Source organism: Telopea speciosissima, chromosome 8 (assembly GCF_018873765.1).
Source record: "Telopea speciosissima isolate NSW1024214 ecotype Mountain lineage chromosome 8, Tspe_v1, whole genome shotgun sequence".
In the NCBI taxonomy this organism is placed as follows: Eukaryota; Viridiplantae; Streptophyta; class Magnoliopsida; order Proteales; family Proteaceae; genus Telopea; species Telopea speciosissima.
In genome coordinates this window covers 12,315,414-12,335,428 of record NC_057923.1, presented here as the reverse complement: position 1 = coordinate 12,335,428, position 20,015 = coordinate 12,315,414, and the positions used below count along the sequence as shown (strand labels likewise).

Below are 20,015 nucleotides of genomic sequence, written 5' to 3'. Positions count from 1 at the left end.
GAGTATTTCTTTTGGGAGACAGTTCCCCCAAATTCTTTTGTAAAAACAATTAATGTCCAAAGATGTTTTAACCGATGATAAATCATTATAACCATATTTCTTTAGTATGGTTTCAACATAATGGGATTGGGATAATATAATCTCTTTTTTTTTCGATGATCTTAATTCCAAGAATTACATCAGCCTCCCCCATGTCCTTTGTATCAAACTTAGACATTAAGAAACCTTTAGTTTGCTTTACGATGTCTAAACTCGTTCCCATTATCAACATGTCATCTACATAAAGTACAATGAACACACCTTTGCCTTTATTGAACTTACTATACAAGCACCTATCGCATCATTTATGAGAAAACCATTCGATACAAGTACCGAATCAAGTTTTTCATGCCACTGCTTTTGGAGCTTGTTTGAGTCCATAAAGTGATCTAACCAACTTACATACCTTGTGTTCTTGTCCGAGGCACAACATAACCTTCGGTTGCTTAATGTATATTTCTTCTACCAAGTCTCCATTTAGAAACGTTGTTTTCACGTCCATTTGGTGTATAACCAAATTATACATAGATGCAACACCATCATTACTCGTATAGTAGTTATTCTTGCTCTTTGGAGCAAATGTGTCAAAGTAATCTATATTCTTCTTTTGTCTAAAGCCTTTTACTACTAAACGGGCTTTAAACTTATCTAGTGATCCATCTGGTTTCAATTTCTTTCGAAATATCCACTTAGTGTCCAACACTTTGGAACCTTTAGGTAAGTCAACTAATATCCATGTGTGATTGGCTAAAATGGAATCTAGTTCACTTTTGATGGCCTCTTTCCAAAACACGGCATCTAAAGATGTCACCGCTTCTTTATACGATAAAGGATCATTGTCTAAAAGATAGACAACCCAATCACCATCCGAAAAAGTAGCTTTCTTTTGCCTTTTACTCTTCCGTAATTGACTTGAATCACTAGATATAGGTTCAATATTCTTTGACACTTCTTGGCCAAAAGATGATACACTACTATCAACCTTCCTTTCTAATAGGTTAGACTTAAGAGGAAACACATTCTCAAAGAATTCTGCATCCCTTGACTCAATGATATCATTTTCGTCAAACACATCATCTATGGTTTTAATAACCATAAATCGATATCGATCTGTGACTGCATATCCAACAAAAACACAATCACATGTCTTTGGTCCTAGTTTCCTTTTCTTTGGTTCTATAGCCACTTTGGCTAGACAACCCCATACCCTTAAATGCTTTATGGTAGGTTTTCTTCCATACCATAATTCAAAGGGTAACAATCCGGTTTTCTTGTGTTGAACTCTATTTAAAATATAACATGCCGATAACATGGCATCCCCCCACATGTCTAGGGGTAACCCGAGCTTATGAGCATTGAATTCATCATTTCCTTCAATGTTCGATTCTTCCTTCTCGCCACCCCATTAGACTCGAAGTTGATAAGGGGCGGTGGTCTCATGAATAATACCATGGTCCTCACAAAACCGAGAAAGATTAGAGTATTCAAGTACCTCTATCAGGTTCTAAGCCTTTTCACTTTCCTCCCTAATTGATTTTCCACCTCTCGCTTTATAGGATATAAAAGCATTACTTGCTTCATCCTTGGACTTAAGAAGGTAAACCATGGTAAATCTAGAGTGGTCATCTATGAATGTAACAACATATTTTTACCTCCTCTAGATTCAAGTGACTTATAGTCACAAAGATCACTATGCACCAAATCAAGAATGCCACTTTGTCGTTCCATTGACCTATGTGGTCTTTTAGTGAATTTGCCTCCACACATGTGGGGCACTTTGTCAATGGTTGCTTAATATGATTGTCTATTAAGCCTTTCTTATGCATATAAGAAATATACGATGCATTACGATGACCTAATCTACCATGCCATAAATCATAATAATCAATAAAGTAAGCGAAGAAGCACTAGGCTTTTCTTTTATTATCTCGAAACACTTAGTACAAATAAACCATCGCTAAGATACCCCTTGCCCACAAATACATCATTTTTCAAAACTACAAGCTTGTCGGACTCAAAAGTAACTTCATTCTGCCTTGTTGAGAAGCGGCCCGAAATAAGATTGCGTCTTATTTACGCACATGCGACAAACATTGTCCAAAACAAGTGTCTTTCCCAAGAGAGCTTCAAAGTAATTTTCCCTTTGCCGATAACCTTGGTTGGTGAGAGTTGCCCATATAGACCTTATCATCTAAAATAGAATAACTCAAAAAAGAGTTTCGGTCCCCACGAGATGTGCCTCGTAGCACTGTGTCTATTATCCAGTCATTTGGTTTTTCAACCAAAAATACTTGATTATCATTCTTTGCAAAGACTTCCTCTTCAAAAGATTGACTTTTGCCTTATCTCGGCAAAACCTTCTTCTTGTTCCCGCAGTCTTTCTTGAAGTGACCCGCTTGCCGCACATGAAGCAATTTCCTTTCTTCCTCTTTGAGTTTGAACTTTTCAACAGGATTGCCTTTCCTCTTAAGATTTGGTTTCTTCTCTGTTTCCACCATATGGGCATTGGATCGAATGTATCCAATGGGCTTTTCACCTTTGTCTTTAATGCGGTTCCGTTCCTCTATTTTGATGCGAACTACCACCGATCAAAAGACCAGTCCTTCCTCTTGTGTTTCATTGTAGTTTTGAAATCCTTCCAAGAGTCGGGTAGTTTATCAATTAAAGAACTCGTGACAAACGGATCTGGTAAAATCATGTTCTCTTTAGCTAAATTCCCAACCATAACCTGGAATCATCTACTTGAGAAGAGATGGTTTCACCTTGATCCATCCGAAAGTTCAGAAAATTTGACACCACATACTTCTTTAAGCCAAGATCTTCCGAGTATATTTGTTGACCAAAGCATTCCAAATCATGTAGGCATGATCAAAGGAACTATGTAAACATTATACAATTCATTCGATAGAGCATTCGAATCCTGTTCTTGCATTGAAAATGCACTTTATCCAAGCAAGCCTCTTCATATCGAGATCAATATCCTCACTATCCGGAGGCTTGGGATCGTCAATGCAAACGCCACCCCTATTTGCGTTAATGCAAATAGCATCATCCGCTTCCACCGTTTAAAATTACCGCCCGTGAACTGTGCTATCTTATCAAACTCGAGACTATTCTCGGTTTCTCCATACTTGGTTGTATGGTAGCAGCAGATTTTGGGCAGCGGCGCAGATAGGGGAAGGTCCACAGATGGAGTATCCACGATTATTCCCGCCATAGTCTTACACAAAAAATAAGCCAAATAAGATCTAAATCCTTAAGATTGTTATAATAGGCATATCTTGTAAGACAAAGCAGGATATACGAAATAGAGAAATACCGTTATCGCACACCAATTGCAGTGAAATGAACCAAGAAAGAAGAAGCACGGACAATCGAGTTGAGTCGTATCGTAAGATACTTTCCTTAAGGATTTAGATGCCCCCTCTCTGCAGCGGGTTGACCTTGCACCTTACCCTCCAAGATAAATACAACTCCTAAACGTATAGGTTGCGAACCTTATCCGAGTACTAGGGATATCAAACGGCTATACAACCCTCTTATTACTTAAACAAAAATATAGTATCTCGCTCTGGAACGGATCACAGTGCGGGGACAATACGTCTTTGCTTTCTATATCAAAAGCAGGCATGCCATGGTGTATATATATATACTTTGAGTACCCTTTCATGAAGGGATACATCCGTATGAATACGGGTGATATACGTGCAGGGGTGTAACCCTTACATGGGAGGTGTGACCGTATGTATACCTCCACGTACAGGGAGGGGTGTAACTATTCATATATACGTACGAATAGACAAGTGTGGTTCAACCGTATAGATGAACCAAATCGAGTTGTAAACAAAACATTAAAACTCCTATAAGGTTTTGTCCACACCCACACCCACACCCCGACCCCGACCCCGACCTCGGCCTCGGCCACGGCCCCCCGGCTCGGCTCGGCTCGGCTCGGCTCGGCCAGCGCGCGATGATTCAACCCCAAGGACCCCCACACACTAGAGAGTAGGGTGTCTTCCTCTCCAAAAGGCTCACACCTTAAGGAAACAATCCTATATATATACCCTCAAGTAACTCTCCCACAACCAATGTGGGACTATTCTTGAGCTCAATTCTAGCCTCTTGCACACAGAGAGTACAACCAATTTCAAACAAAATAGAGGAGGGAAACAAAAAGGAGGGAATGAAACAAAACACAATTTTGAAACTTTGACACACTTGAAAAAGTGCTTTTTGAAACAAGTGCTTTGACCCAAAGTGCATCTATAAAATAATAATACAACATAATTTGATAATAAATTGTGACGAGCTGCGCTAGCTAGTATGAATTTTTTTTTAAAAATGGAAAAAGATTTTTTGAACCGCCAAGAGAAGGAGAGTATCTTTATCTCACACGCACATACACACACAAACACACATGAAATAACATCGTTGTCCTTTTCTATGAGAAACTGTTTCATTGAACCTTATTGGTGCACTCTTCTATGCTTCTTGTTAAGAAAACTTTCTCCGAAAAAAAAAAACCATTCACTGTGAGGGTTTCCCACTAAACCAACATTTGGGGGGAAATCAAGAAATATCAAGTTTTCCTTCACTTAAGGTGGAGAGAAAATCTCTTCACCAATGCTAATGTGATGCTAATTGAACTTGGGTTCTTCATTAACTCCAATTCCTATTACTCATTTACTCATAGGAAGATCTTTTTTCAAGCCAAGCAGAAGGTCAAATAGATTGGATCCAAAACTGGGTCGAACCCAAAAATAGAAAATTTTAGAATTTGATAGGAAGGAGGACATTTTGATCACATTTACATGTACTGTCCCCGCCCCATTATGCTGTTTTGAGAGTAAGGACAGATCTGACTCTTCTACTTTCGCTTGTTCGATACTATCGTGCCCCCCCATACATAAACGAGGACGAAAATACCGCCTTACTTGTGTGTGAGGCGCACATGGCACTAGGAGCAGGCATAAGTAAAGGAGTCGGATTGGAATAAAGACTTGTGTGCAATCGGCTAAAACATTGGACCCAATTTTTTAATTTTTTAAATGTCAGAAAGTTGCACCACTATTTACGTACTTTCAATATTATTTTAATTTCGTGATTTTTTCCACTTAGGATGTCGGTTTAATGATTGTTTGATGTTAAGTACCACCAAACTTTCAACCCAAGAAAAAAAGTACCCACCAAAATCCACATTTGGTCTACTTGGGAGTCCATCAACTAAATATTATGAGTTTTGATGAAGCAAGAGGAACGACAATTGACCAATATTTTTAATTATTATAGATATCTATGTAACAAAGGAATGTAATATTTTTGTCTCATAAAAAAAATATAAAGTTTTTGAAAATCAAGATAATTTTGAATCATTTATTTTTATAATTTTTTTTTAATCTAAACCGTTTGTTCTTTGTGACTAATTTAGATCAACTAAACCCCTTAAAAAATGTTCTAAAAATAAATGGGGCATTCCGAGAATTGAACTCGGGACCTCTCGCACCCTAAGCGAGAATCATACCACTAGACCAAATGCCCGATTCTAAAAACCTGTAAAAACCACATTAAAAACCAAATGGGACAGTTGAAGAACATTAAAAGATTAGAGGTGTACTTTCGAAAAGCCACATTTCAATACTTATTTGATATATTTTTTAAAGGACTATTATTAACCAAATGTCCTTACTTATATCCCTCCGTTTAACATATTGGACCAGCAATTTGGCGACATGTCTTGTTCTTTAGCAACAAATGCTTGAATTTTGATTTTTGGGTTAACAGGTAGGTTAGTTAGGACCGTAGGAGACACCCGGGAGAGAATCATTATCGTCTACGGTTCCTTGATCGGTGCGGTTTCCTAGTGCCTCTCACAAGAGGAGGGAGGTCTGCACTGGTCAGGGAACCGCATAGGAAAAAAATTCCCCCGGAGATGCAAATTGCCAAATAGTGTGACAATGCAAATTTCCCACAACTGTGGGTCTCACACAAAGTTTTAAAGAAGGGATCAGGGATCTGGGGTTTGGATCGAAATCGACTAAAATAGGTGCAAATTGGAAAGAAAAAAAAACCCTAAACCCTAATTTTCATGCAAGATTGGTCCGATCTGGATTGGTTATGATATATACATGATCGGCTCTCCAATAGATAAATGATACGTATTGGGAGTCTAGGATCGAAACCATGTGAGCAGACCCACTTGTGATCGGTCCAAGAGCACGAAGAGGCCGTTAAGGCAGAGATTCTATGAAACAAATCAACATCTGGAGCCCTCCACGAGGCCATTCAACTTGAGACTCCCCACGACATTAATTGTAAGACGGTTACACGGTTCCTGTTCAAGAAGGGGGCATTTGACGAAAGCTCATAACCACTTGGACCTGTAGCTTACATGGACCCATGACAATCTTCGTTGGACATATAAATACAACCCCACTAACGGAACAACATAAGGTGAATTCATTCTATCATAAGCCAATAGTTTTTTTTGTCTTAGTTTCACTACTGTTGTTTCTCTGATATTTGACTTAGGCATCGGAGAGTACCCCCCCCCCCCCCCAGACCTCACTCCGGTCAACTCCTCCGTGTCTTTCTTTTGACTCTATGGATTGCAGGTTCACCTCCCTAGATCTCAATAGCAACAGGTTGAAATCGAGATCAATCTCTACTAATGCCACAGTTCTAGGAATCAATATCAAATCCGCCATATTGGCTGATTCATATCAATTGCGATATCAATCACGGATCAACCGTATCGACCGATACCGATAGAATATGGATGTGGTATTTTTTATTTTTTATTTTTAAGTTTTCCTCCACCCATAGGAAACGGTTCACCCACCATCCAAGGGTCCACAAACCCCTCCTACGATTTTAGTATTTTCCAAACTACCCTCCCAATGCCCATTCCTACCCTCTCCCACCCATCAGTGAATGGGAATGAGACGATCTCCGTGGGTGGAGGGAAACTCGGGCTTTTTTTTTTTTTTTTAATGAAAAATATTGTTTTGAATTAGAATTGGTAGCATTGGCATTGGCGGAGACCGATACCATGAACTCAATCTATGCTTGGTTTCAATCCGGGTTGATCTGATTTTTCAAAACCTGATCCCACATTCCCACTGCAAAATGGAATCGGACCATTCGTCGTGACCCCGTTCATATCTGCGCATGGATGCGAATTTTCTTCGATACCAAACACCAACTAGTTTATTTCCACCAAAAATTTCCATAGGTCTTAATTAGAAAGGTACAAGGGAATAAGAGGCAGAACGGAGATTCCAAGGAAATATTCTAATGTCTTACCCGATGGTAGTCATTAAGACTATGTTTGGTAAGGACTTGGGAGCTGTGACTTAAGGAAAAAAAAGGCAAGACGGAGATTCCTAAGAAATATTCTAATTTCTTTCCCGATTAAAACTAGACCGCATCATAACTTCGTAAGGGTTAAAGACTTGAGAGTTGGGACTTGGGACTTACTCTGGCTCTGTACTCTGTAGTCTGTACTTGGACAAAACGGCAAGTAAGGAGTTAAGGTCTTGTTTGGTTACAAATAATCGAACCCATGAAAAAATCTCTTTCCACTCGAACCGTTGAATGAGGGGATCATTTTTATTTACATATTTTTAGGAAAAATATTTTTACATTGCAAGTGTGAGATTCTTTGTGACAATGTGAGACTAACACTGACACCCTTTTTTTTTCCTTAACCATGTGGCTCGTTTATTGATGAAATCATTTTATGTGTTGTGATTGATATGGCATAGGAGATTCTTCCCACACTACTCACTAGTGGTGTGGGAAACTTTTTCCCATATTTTAATGATTCTAAATTATCCAAACATTACGAGCAAGAGATCTCTACCTGGTCGCATGACCTCTACACAAGTGTCTGGACCAATGGGAAAGTATGCATGAGTATCTACTCATGGGCTGAGGCATCATTTCACGGTGTCTTGTGAAGGGGCATAGGAAACACCACCAAGTAGAGATCTTTTTCAAATTGGATTAGTTTGTTGATTTAGATCGCATCCGATCTTGACTTTGGGCGATCCGACTTGGCTGATCCCCTTCTATTTAGACCGATGCTCACGATCCTTTCCGAGATCGGATCCCGATCGGGTTTGTGCAATCTATCTTTTCATTTCTCTTCAAGCAAACATGACCCAAAAGGTAAATTGGAAAACAATTCTCCTTTGTTTTTTGGGTTATTCATATCACTCACTTCTAGGGATGTAAATGAATAGTTGAAATCCGTTTTCGTATCTGTGTCTGTATCCGTTTAGCGCTATTTGAATTTGTTCAAAAGTTAAACGGATGCGGATACGGATAGACTATAGTTATCCGAAAAATTATATTTTCATATAAAAGGATAAAATATCTAATCGGTATCTATATAACACTATCCGAATCCATCGAAAAGCTAATCGGATGCGAATACGAATATAGCACTATCTGAGCCGAATCCGACCCGTTTACATCCCTACTTACTTCACTCTATCACAACTTTTAACCCAAAAAAAACACACTATCACAACTTGGATTCGTAGGCTGTACTTATTACTTACCTGCTGTCATGTATCTTAGGATGAGGTCGAGCTTTTTTTAGAAATAGAAAGTTTTAGTTTTAGTTATGGTTATTATAGGAATATGAGAGGAAAATTAGGTGAATTATATTTCTTCAGTTGATTTAAATCACAAAAAAACCCCCTCGTCTTTTAGTTGATCTCTCTCTCTCTCTCTCTCGCGGCTGAGAAAAAAATGCAGAGCTCTGCATTTACTCTCTCTCCCACGACGCCATGTCTCAATACCAGAAAACTTCTGAATCGGAGCTCGTACCTTAGATTTAATCCGATTTCGCTCTCTTCTTCTAAGAGATCGTTTGATCTCACTCCAATCCATGGCAGCTCTGGATCTTCCGCTCACAAGTTGTCGCCACTTTGTTCTTCGTCGCGTTTCAGTAGCTGGATTTCTGCTCCACCTCTCGTCTCAGATGGAGGGAAGAAGAACTTTGAAGTGGAGGCTACCTCGATTCCTGAGAGTGCTGGCGAGAGCGCGAAATCGAGCAATTTGATCCGAACGTTGCAGCTCGGACTTTTGTTCGGGCTCTGGTATCTTTTCAACATCTACTTCAACATTTATAACAAACAGGTGTTTTCTCCTTTCAGTTGATGAATTTCTTTATTTCTGATACTCGGAGGCTTCACTCTTCATCGTTACTTTTATCGTTGATTCATTGTAACAAATGTGAGATTTGCTCTCTCTCTCTCTCTCTCTCTGCATTTGGTATTTGCAGGATGTCGCTTTCTATCCCTCTCCAAAAAAAAGGAACTGTTTTGCCGATTCTATCTTCTCTTTTACTTTCTCCTTTTCAAATTTATCTATTTGTCTTGTCATTCATAACTTCTAAACTGCTGAGGGACTTATACTTTGTTATGACCGGGAATGTGCATTTGGTAGCATGTAAAAAGGTAGATCTTATGATCCGTAGTCCGTCATATTCGCTACTTGCTTTTGTAGAGTACTTGAGATATATGAAATGTATGGCAAATCAGGTCTTTATTTGTGAAAATAAAATTTTCATACTCCTCCTTACTTGTTTATCGTAGATGGATGTTATTTATTTGTGATGCCTTGAAGAACATTTCTGCGAACTGGTTTCCACCTCTGAGAAACTTGACCTATTAAACCCATAGATCTAATTGTTAAGTATTTATTTGTGATGCCTTTAAGAACATTCCTGCAAATTGAATCCCCCCTAGAAACTTGACCTATTAAGCCCATAGATCTTGTTGTTATCTGTTTTCTAATGGGGAAAAGAGTGTGAAATAATGCTATAATGCTACCTATCTGTACAGGTTCTGAAGGTTTTTCCGTTCCCAGTAACTGTCACCACGTTTCAATTCTTTACGGGGACTGTGCTTGTCATTTTAATGTGGACACTTAATCTCTACAAGAGACCTAAAATCAGTAGTTCCCAGGTATTTCGATATTGCATCAGATAGTCACTCATAAACTCGTATGGACTTGAGTAGTATAATGAATCTTAGGTATTTCTTGTGGATGTCCATCTCACAGCTTGTAGCAATCCTACCTTTGGCCTTGGTGCACTCATTGGGAAACCTTTTCACCAACATGAGTCTTGGAAAAGTTGCTGTATCTTTCACACACACAATCAAAGCTATGGAGCCATTTTTCTCAGTTCTTCTCTCCGTTTTGTTTCTTGGGGAGGTAAGGATTATATTATTCCTGATCTATTTTCAGTTTGCTCAGCTTGCTTAGCTTGGGTAGTGTTTGTCAGTAACTCTTTTTTCCTTCTGTCAAGTGTCTTATTGTTTCAAATTCTTCCTCATTTAATTTAATTGGTCTGTGCATGCAGAGGCCCACTATCTGGGTTGTGTCTTCTCTTGTACCAATTGTTGGTGGTGTAGCATTGGCATCTCTAACAGAAGCCTCTTTTAATTGGTAAGCTGTTCTATCTGAAGTTCCTCTTATCTTAGAAACATCAGATAAGCACGTACACCTTCCTGCATGGAATATTCTTCCACAGACCTCAATTTGGAATCAATTGGAAGAAAGGATAATTACTCAGACATGGTTGAAGTGATTTTGAACTGATGATTCTGTTTGGTGAAATAGGGCTGGGTTTTGGAGTGCAATGGCTTCCAACCTGACTCTCCAATCTCGTAATGTCCTCAGCAAAAAGGTCATGGTTAAGAAAGAGGTACTTATTTATAGAAGCAAGTCTTTTTATCCCCAAGTATTTTTCTTAAGCACCATACGACCAGTTGCTACTGCTCTTGTTCTTTTAAAGTGGGAACTTTTGCATGTTTTGCTTGATTAATGATACTGAAACAATTTTGTTGGCCAATTTCCTTATTTCTCAGTCATTGCTCTCAAATCTTGTTTATGATGCTTTCTGATTAGACTTCGTCTTAATCTGCTGTCTATTTTTCAAACAGGAGTCCATGGACAACATAACTCTTTTCTCAATAATAACGATCATGTCATTTATCCTGTGTTTCCCACTGACTCTCTTCATGGAAGGTGTCAAGTTTACTCCCGCATACATGCAGGCTGCAGTGAGTACTATCTCAGAAATGAGAAACTGCTATGAATTGTTTAATATTTTGAGGACATCTTACATGGTTACATTAACCGGGTTCTCTGTATCTTTGTTTTGGTATGTTAGGGCTTGAACGTTAAAGAGGTATGCGTGAGGTCTCTAGTTGCTGCCCTCTGTTACCATGCTTATCAGCAGGTAAGCATTTCCATGATTTGCTGCTTTTGTTTATATTCCTTGTCTGGTTGTGCCACCGAGTGTGTATGCTTTGACTTGCTACTAATGCTAGGCCTCTGACTGATGGCCGCTGCTTCAATCTGAAATTTTGAATATGAGAAATTATAGGCTGCCTTGCTTAAATCTTGACATTGAATCCCAATACCAACATTGAGTCAGCAACATGGCCTACTCATTATATACTTTTTACCTTTCCGTATTTTCTTTTAATTTTGTTTTATGCCCATAGTTGTGTGCATTAAATGTTCTCTTGTCACTATAATGGGGTCTTAGAATATTGATTGTAGAGAAATTGGAACTTTCTAGTCATTGCTGTTGTGGAATCATCACTGATCCATTCCTTCCTGATTTGGGTTTGTTCTTTATTTTAAATAATCTGATAATCCATAACATTGGAAATAATGTTCACCTTAACTATTCTAACATTATCTGAAATTTTAGCTCTATTCTTCTTATTCTCCCTTCATGGTTGGATAACTTGAATCTACTAGGAGGAGAGATAAAGATGTACCATGGAAAGCTGAAAACCTAGCACAACTGAACAGATCTGTTTAATCCTGAGCCTGCCTGACCGGTTACTGAGTGGTCTGGTCTTGGTCCGGGGTTTTAATATTCCACAAATAATTGGTTGGTCTCGGTCCAACCCAAGTAATCCGATGGATCAGACTGATGAAACCACCTAGTACCCAAACTAAACAACTCAACCATTGTCTCTGTCCCCCCTTCCTCCCGTTCTCTGCTCTTCTCCCTCTTTATTGCTCAGTATTACCTTCCTATTCTTCTCTCAAACTTTGCACATCGATCCCCTGTTCGCTGTCCCTGTCAGTTTCCCTTTAGATACCCTCCATCCCCTGTTCCCTCCTTTTGATTCCATAATCCCCATTTCCCTATTCATCCTCTTCTTCTTTCTGGAAAAAGAACAAAACCTAGAAGATAAATCTGCATTTGGGTCTGTTCGTCCCTGACTGAATCCTTCCTTCTCAACATGCTCCAATCTCGCTCAATAACATACTTGACGATCTTGGTTACTTCTTTTGCTGAACAGCTCCTCACATCCGTTTGTGGCTGCCAATGTTTCGGTCTGATTCATTACCAGCAAGCATAGTTGTCACTGCATCTAGGCGACCCAAGGCGTTGGAGGGGGGCTTAGACACAAGGCGATCAAGGCACCTGGATGCCTAGGCGACGCCTTGGCAATTATGCCAGCAAGAATATCCAAAATGTGTCCCAGACTGTGTCTAGTATCTTGCTACCGCCCTCCTCGATGACGCCTCCAATAACTTCTTTGCTCTTTCCCCCTACATTGCACCCCACATCATTCATTCCGCTTTGTTTACCATTACCTCTTCACTTCCGCTCTCACCGAGTCATTGTCCTTGTCCGGTGACTGATCCTTGTCTCAGTCCATGCATGTTAGGTATCAGAAACTTCATTGAAATAATGTTAAAAGGGCTGTGCTGCAGGAGACAAGTAGAGGTACCTGGTGACACCGATTTTAAACTTAGACCATCTGACCATGTAATAAACGGTTTCAGTCTGGCCTCTCAAAGCCAATTATATAATCGGTTGGTTTCAGACTTTCAGTCTGTGCTATCAGGATGATGTCTTAAGATCAGATTGGCTGGAAGAGACTTATTGACAGCCATGGTCTAATGTAGAAATGTTTCTAGACTTACACTCAAAACGAACTGTAGAGTGTAGAGGAAGATAGCAGAACTTATCTCCTCAAGGATCACATTCCTGCCTTGCTGTCCAACGTATACGTGCTCCTTGGTGATGGTGACATACAACTTCTTCTGGCACCTCAAGACTCTTAGACAGGAGTTTCGATGGCACTACCTGTCACTGTGTTGTGGTGCCAGGGACCTGTAAGAGAGATTTAAATTTCCCTCACTCCCACCATCAGGAAGTTGAGGGAGTTACAATTCCCACTGGTGGCTACAACCACCATCTATGCTGATGTGGAAATGTAGGCCACATCAGCTTACATTCTCCCACTTGGCCTATATTTCCATGTGCCAAATAGATGTTGTAAGTTCTAGATTTGATGTATGGTCATACAAAACTTAATCCTTGAGGAGTACTGAACATTAGAATGAAAACTTCAACACACGAATCATGGTGGTACATGTATGTACAAAGAACACTTCCTTCCATATATCGCGATGAACTGTCCTTCTCGAATGAACTTTTATATGGTGAGTTTAAACAATTTAGAATCAACCCCATGGTTAATTCTAGGTCCAAAATTTATTGCCCTTTAACCTTGTAGGCATATGTCATTTCAAACTATATGTACACAAACAATAAGAAATGACAAAGCTCAAATTGGAAGATAACTTTAATTCGAAAAAAAAAAAACTGTACACTGCAATGTGTTAAACATAACATTAAGCACATAATGATCTACACGATCCCATATGACCCACATAATCTATTAACACCTTAGGCACAAGTCCCTTGGTAAAGGGGATGGCAATCATTCTTTCAGTGTTAAAATGCTCGATCGAAACTCAACGATTCCGAATAACTTCTTTAACAAGAAAGTACTTTATCTCAGTTTATCGATTCATTGAGAATGTGTTGTTTGACAACCGGACTTCCACATCATTGTCACAGAAGATTCGAAACAATTTCTTAGTAGAAAGTACCACTTTGAGATCCGTGACGAGCTGCCTTAACAAAAATGCCTGAGAGGTTGTCTTATAGTATGCCATATGTTTTACTTCCATAGTAGAAGAAATAGTTTTTGGAATCTTTCCAAAACTCTTGCTATGAAGGCAATACCAGATCTTGTATTGATCTAAGTATATATCAGACTGCCTACTACAGATGCATGTGTGATATTTTTCCATCAGGTTATCATTTAAGAATGTCATTTTGACGCCTACTTGATGCAACTTGAGATCAAAATGAGCTACTAGTGCCATAACGATTCACAAGGAATCTTTTCTCAAAACATTATCTGACTTGCGAGGATCTTCTTAAACCTATTTGTTCATTCTCAGGGTTCTCATGTTGAACAATATAGGTTCAACAACTCCACTTTTGTATGTGAGAGTGGCAATTGGAACTATAGTTTATAGAACTCTATATTCCATGAGTGTATACTCCCACTATTGCTGCCGTCCTCTAGAAATTTGACATTCTGTGGTTCCAAAACTGTGACGTACTGAGATACTGTATACTGAAATTAATCTATGCCAATTTCTGTGACAAACTATAGTTCATCACAACCTGCTTTGGAGCTGAAGTTGCAACTCACAATAGTCTGTAATCTTAGTGTTGATATTTAACTCGAGCTAATTTTCCAGTGATAAGCCAATGCTCATTGCAACCTGCCTATGGGCTAAAGTTGTAGTTTGCAAAGGTCTGCAAATTGTGACGTACTGAAAACTTTATGCTGAAACTAACCCACGCTAATTTTTAGCAACAAACCAAAGATCACTACAACCTGCTTGTGGGCCAAGGCTGCAAGTTGTAATTGCCAGTAACTTTATACTGAAAATAGTTAGGTCTTATTTTCAGTATCGATCATACGTTCATTATAACTTACTTATGGGTCAATTTGTAAATAACAATGGTCTGAAACTTTAATGATAAGATTGGAATGCATCACATCAAGACAACTTGCCTGTGGGCTAAAGCTATCTTGGTGTTTATACTCTTATCTCATCACAACTTACATGCACAAAAATAAGCACTTCCCTGTGGAGAATAATATTTATTTTGTACATTAATTGCAATTTTATGATGTCTTTTCACATATTTAGAGAACTGCCTTTGATATAGCTTTATGGGATTTAATGATGGTAATGTGATAACTTTAATCGCCTTGATGCAATCTTGTAAATACAAGACATCCAGATCCTTAGTGTTCTCTTAAATATCACAATTAAAAATGCATTTATTATGGTCTAATTAATTTATATATATATATTTGATTCATCACAGGTTCTTTTAGAGCACCACAACAATGCCTCATGGCATTTCATGATGAACTATAAGGCATTTAATAAATGTTATAGCTTTCCAAGTGATGTTTAATAATCAATTACAAGTGTGGTATATAATACATGAGGATACAGAATAAACATTTCTTATGATTAAAACATTATCCAAACAAAACATTGAAACATCATAATGGTCTTTAAACAGCCAAACCTCTCCAATAGCCAAACAGAGGCTTAAACAGACAAACAACATCTTCAATAGTGAAACAGAGGCTTAAACAGACAAACAACACCTTAAATAGTCTAACAACACTTTATATAGCCAAATAGGTGCTTAAATGGCCAAACATCACCTTAAAATAACCAAATAGGTGCTTAAATGGCCAAACTAGTAGCTTAAATCCAAAGTATCCCTTATAGTGTCACTTTCTGTCCTACCTATTGACTTATTACCTAGATCAGTAGGACAGAATTCTGCCTTCAGAGACTCTGGGTTCACCCCAAAATGGTTCACTTTATCCGGTTCAAACTAGAAACAGTCATGGACGGATTAGTCGGGGCAACCGGGTCAGTTATATGTTAGAAAATCCGGGTTCTCAGATAAGAATGACTTTGTTGAACCGTGTTGGATGGTTACCGAAGGACTTAAAATAGGCTGAACCACTCATTAGTTAAAGGGCCCAAAATAATTTAAATCAAATGGGCCGTAACCCTTAACGGCAGTCCATAGACTCATAAAGGCCCTTAACATTACACATTAAATTAAATGGGCATACAATAACTTAACAACAGCCCATAGAAAATAATGAGGACCCATAAACTCATTAAGTCCACCAAACTGTTTATATATGGTTGCTTATAACCGCCCAACACGAAAAAAACAAAAGAGACCAACCTCATGTCCAGCGGTCTTTTCCGTTTCCGCCGACCCCTACTTCTCTCTTCGGCGGTATCTTTATGCTGAAAGAGAAGGTTTAAAAAAAAACATAAATAAAAATAAAATATAAGCCCATTGCATCATGGCGACCTGCGGACTGCTGGCCTTTGCGGGCTGGTGACCTGCTGGTGCTGGCCGTGCGTGACTGCGTGGGTGCGATTGCATGCAGTTTTGCCTGTGTGCGGGTGCGCTTGTGCATGGTTTCCGTCTCAAACGTGGATAGAGGTAGGGAAGGTTTGTTCTAGAACTAAATGAAAGCGAAATGAACTGTAGAGACTGTTAAGGATAATGGTTATGACTAGATATGTCTAGATTCGTTGAATGTTAAGGATAAAGACTATGACCTACCGTTTCACCTAAAAGCTCGAACTCTTAGGGAAGGGCAGTGTCAATGTATACATCAACACTCACCTGCACGTGCTGGCCAAGATCCCATGGTTGTTGCACGTGGAGCTCACACAGCATTTTTCGTGCTGCACCGAGGGAGAAGAAGTGTCGGCCCTTACCCGATTTTTGCACTTCCCAGGAGTTGAACACTCGACCTCCCTGCTCTGATATTAAGTTGAGAAATGAGAATGAGAGAATGATTTGGCTTGTCTAGAATGACAGAGGCCTTTCTTATTTATAGAGTGGATTTGGGATTACAATCGATTACAATTAAGGAATGGTTGGTAAGGCTGAGTCATAGTCCTTATCCTTAACATTCAACGAATCTAGACATATCTAGTCATAACCCTTATCCTTAACACTTACCTCCTCAAGGTTCGCATTCCTCACTCCCACCATCAGGTAGTTGAGGGAGTTACAACTTACAACTCCACTGGTGGTTGCCGAAACCACCATCTGTGCTAATGTGGCAATGTAGGCCACATCAGCTTACATTACTAAGTTTATTTTATAACTTGACCACCAATAATGGACCAGCTTCTTTGCAGTTGCGGTTTGTTGGTTGTGTCTACAAACATGAGTTTGACAGTTCACAGGTTAGTAGTGGAAGAGAACTCCCAATAGACTGGTAGAATTAGACTTTTTAATACCATAAGGTAAAGCTTAGCTCAACAGAGACTGGAAATACTAGAATAACTGGATCTTCATGAACCTTGAAAATACTCCTCTGTACCAGTTCCATGAGTTTGCAGAAGAACACCTGTGGAAATAAACTTCCACCGAGTAAAAACCCATCATTGAACAAGCATTTATTTCTCCATTATAAACAAGCAAGCAGTAGCCAGTTTCTGATAGGAGTTGAATCCTTCCAACATGACTGCGCACTGACATTCTGGTGGTAATCTTGTCAAGGCAAACTGAATGGAACATTTGCCTTTTTTGGGTGTGGATAATCTTTATTATATTTTCCACAATCTTCATATCCCGTTTCTCTTTCCTCCATTATGGGCACCTTCATGATGGTAGACTAAAATAGGTTCTGTACTAGGGTTTTCTCTGAAGTTGTAGTTCACATAGTCATTGTCCCTATATATGTGTTTCATGGCTGGGGCAAGGCAGAGGAGATCCTCCACCTAAATGCCTGCTTGGGGGGGAGGGGGGAACTATCTGTAGGGGGGATGAAAAAAATATGGCAATGAGAAAGACCTTTATTACCCAGTGCAAGTCCACTTTTGTAGGGTGCTGGGAGGGATGGACTGCAAACGGTCGTAACCTTTGGCAGTATGTACAAAATGCATGCTTTCAAGACCCAAATCTGCATCTTCTCACTCTCTACCAGGTGAGTGGGCAAAGGACAGTTTGTGCCTTAATTCCACTGTTTCAGCGCATCAAGGAACCAAGAAGTTCGATTCTTTCATGGGCATACAAACAAAATACCACATAAATTCAACATCCTAAGTATCTCATTTCCACCCTTGTCCATCCCATCTTTAGGGAAGTGGCCTTCAAGTCAACCATCTTTTATCTTCTTTCACAGCTATTTATTGTTCCCAGGGAAAAATGTTTAGGCTGACAGGACCAATGGAGCAGCTAGAAGATAGCTTTGGCGATTTTCATTCCTCATCTACATCTCTAGCATACATTTATCATTACGGAAAACCTCAACTCAACTAGGCCTTACCCAACTAAATAGGATCACTATGCGAATGCTATTTGGAAATGTGTTTTTCTTAAGCCAAGTATATTCTTGTGTTCTCTCTCTACTACTCTCTATGGCATTTTCAGTCTTTCCCTCGTTCTTCTAGCATCTTTAAGCTGGACCATGTTCCTCAATTACTCAAATTGGTTAATAAACTTGTCTGTGGCCGTGAGCCTCTCTACCATGTGCTTACGTCTCAACTAAACTGCGATGCATATGACCTCTCAAATTATTAGTATTCTATATAAACTCCTTAAGCAAGGAAACCCATATATCTAATCTTATTGTAAGGTACCTATATTTGTTTCTGGTCTGGGGCCTGCCAGTATATTGAACTTTGGTATTTATAGTTAAATCCCTCTCATTTAACTTGTTGGGATATCAAGGACCTTACTTACTAAGATAAGTTTTATCCCACCAGATGTGTGATTTCTAAAGGGTCTCCTTGCCTTTTCCACCCCTCCTGTATCTTGTGTTTTGGGTTAACCAGCAGATGGGTGAATGCAAGCCTTTTAGTTATTATGGGGAAGAATGAAGACGTATCTTGACAACTTTTTGAGGACCGACCAAAAGCTTCTAAACACAACTGAAGCTGTTAGCTATTTCCAAAAAATCAGTTAAAATGTTTGTGATAAGCTAGCTTTCACATTATGTAAATATAATTAAAGTTTGCTCTGTTCTTGACAGCTGATAATAATACTGGTTTGATTTTGGCAGGTTTCTTATATGATACTACAGAGGGTGTCCCCTGTTACCCATTCTGTGGGCAACTGTGTGAAGCGGGTTGTGGTCATTGTGACGTCAGTTCTCTTCTTCAAAACCCCAGTCTCTCCCATCAATTCTCTTGGTAATTTCCCTATCACTCAGCAATTCTTTAGCGCTGGTTGATTTGATTTTCCTATCTAGCGTTTCCACACATCCCTGTTTTCTAAAGAAACAGCTGGCTTTGATTGCAGGAACTGGGCTGGCTCTTGCTGGAGTCTTCTTGTACTCTAGGGTGAAGCGGATAAAGCCAAAGCAGAAGACAGCATAAATTATAGGAGAGAGTGTCTGTTACTTCTACAATCAGGAACAAAATCCTCCATCATAGTGTGTATTAAGTTTAGGTAGGTCAAGTTAAAAAAACTGTTTTTGTTTTCATGATTATATTCTTTTGCTACTTCTCTTAAAATTTTCTCGACAAGCTGGATCTGAAGCTACAAAAAGAGTGTTTGCTTTATTTTGGCATGAGTAATTCTTGACTGATTTCTTTAAGTGAAGCAGGAGATGATCTACCGACATACTGTTGTTCCATTGAGCTATGGGACATATGTAGGTGGGTGAACCCAATTAAGCAATAGTAGAACATGAGCAGATCCCATCATTCTTTCACCCTTTAGGTCTTGGCCCAAGCAGGGACGCCTTTCTCAGTGGCCACCTTATCAGCCTTGCACCATGTAGAGGATGATGGTAATACTCCTTGAAGTAGTATTCACCCTATTGATGGTCCATGCAAGACTCTGCACCCTCGGCTCCGTCGAGCGGTCACCACAGGCCAGTTTGTTAGGCATAACAGTACCTAGTCTATAACTGAAAGGATTATCGATTATCCCCATCATACCTTTGGTTTCTTTCCAGTCTCCCTTTGGCCCTATAATGTAAGGGCCTTCATCTAGTTGCATTAGACTATACAGCCTGAAGTTCATTTCATCAGAATCTGCTAGC

The 20,015-nt window shown here is 39.3% G+C and overlaps 1 protein-coding gene and 1 non-coding gene across 2 annotated transcripts; one reads left to right on the top strand and one right to left on the bottom strand.

Annotated features, from left to right (window-relative positions):
- Positions 1-5,505: 5,505 nt before the first annotated feature.
- On the bottom strand, positions 5,506-5,577 carry TRNAP-AGG. Its single transcript has one exon. It is a non-coding gene; the product is annotated as a tRNA-Pro (tRNA).
- Positions 5,578-8,761: 3,184 nt separating this feature from the next.
- Positions 8,762-19,590, top strand: LOC122638376 (phosphoenolpyruvate/phosphate translocator 1, chloroplastic-like). The gene is made up of 9 exons (XM_043831305.1): positions 8,762-9,186; positions 9,894-10,016; positions 10,114-10,266; positions 10,415-10,500; positions 10,675-10,759; positions 10,998-11,117; positions 11,228-11,296; positions 19,029-19,158; positions 19,268-19,590. Exons 1-9 carry the CDS (start codon positions 8,797-8,799, stop codon positions 19,342-19,344), a joined length of 1,233 nt encoding a protein of 410 aa, XP_043687240.1. The 5' UTR covers positions 8,762-8,796; the 3' UTR covers positions 19,345-19,590.
- The last annotated feature ends 425 nt before the right edge of the window (positions 19,591-20,015 follow it).

Bases quoted from the DNA above. Each gene is read 5' to 3' on its own strand.
- LOC122638376 (XM_043831305.1), top strand. From the start codon at position 8,797: ATGCAGAGCTCTGCATTTACTCTCTCTCCCACGACGCCATGTCTCAAT. The intron at 11,118-11,227 runs GTGAGTACTATC...TTGGTATGTTAG, and splicing joins CCGCATACATGCAGGCTGCA to GGCTTGAACGTTAAAGAGGT. The intron at 19,159-19,267 runs GTAATTTCCCTA...CTTTGATTGCAG, and splicing joins CTCTCCCATCAATTCTCTTG to GAACTGGGCTGGCTCTTGCT.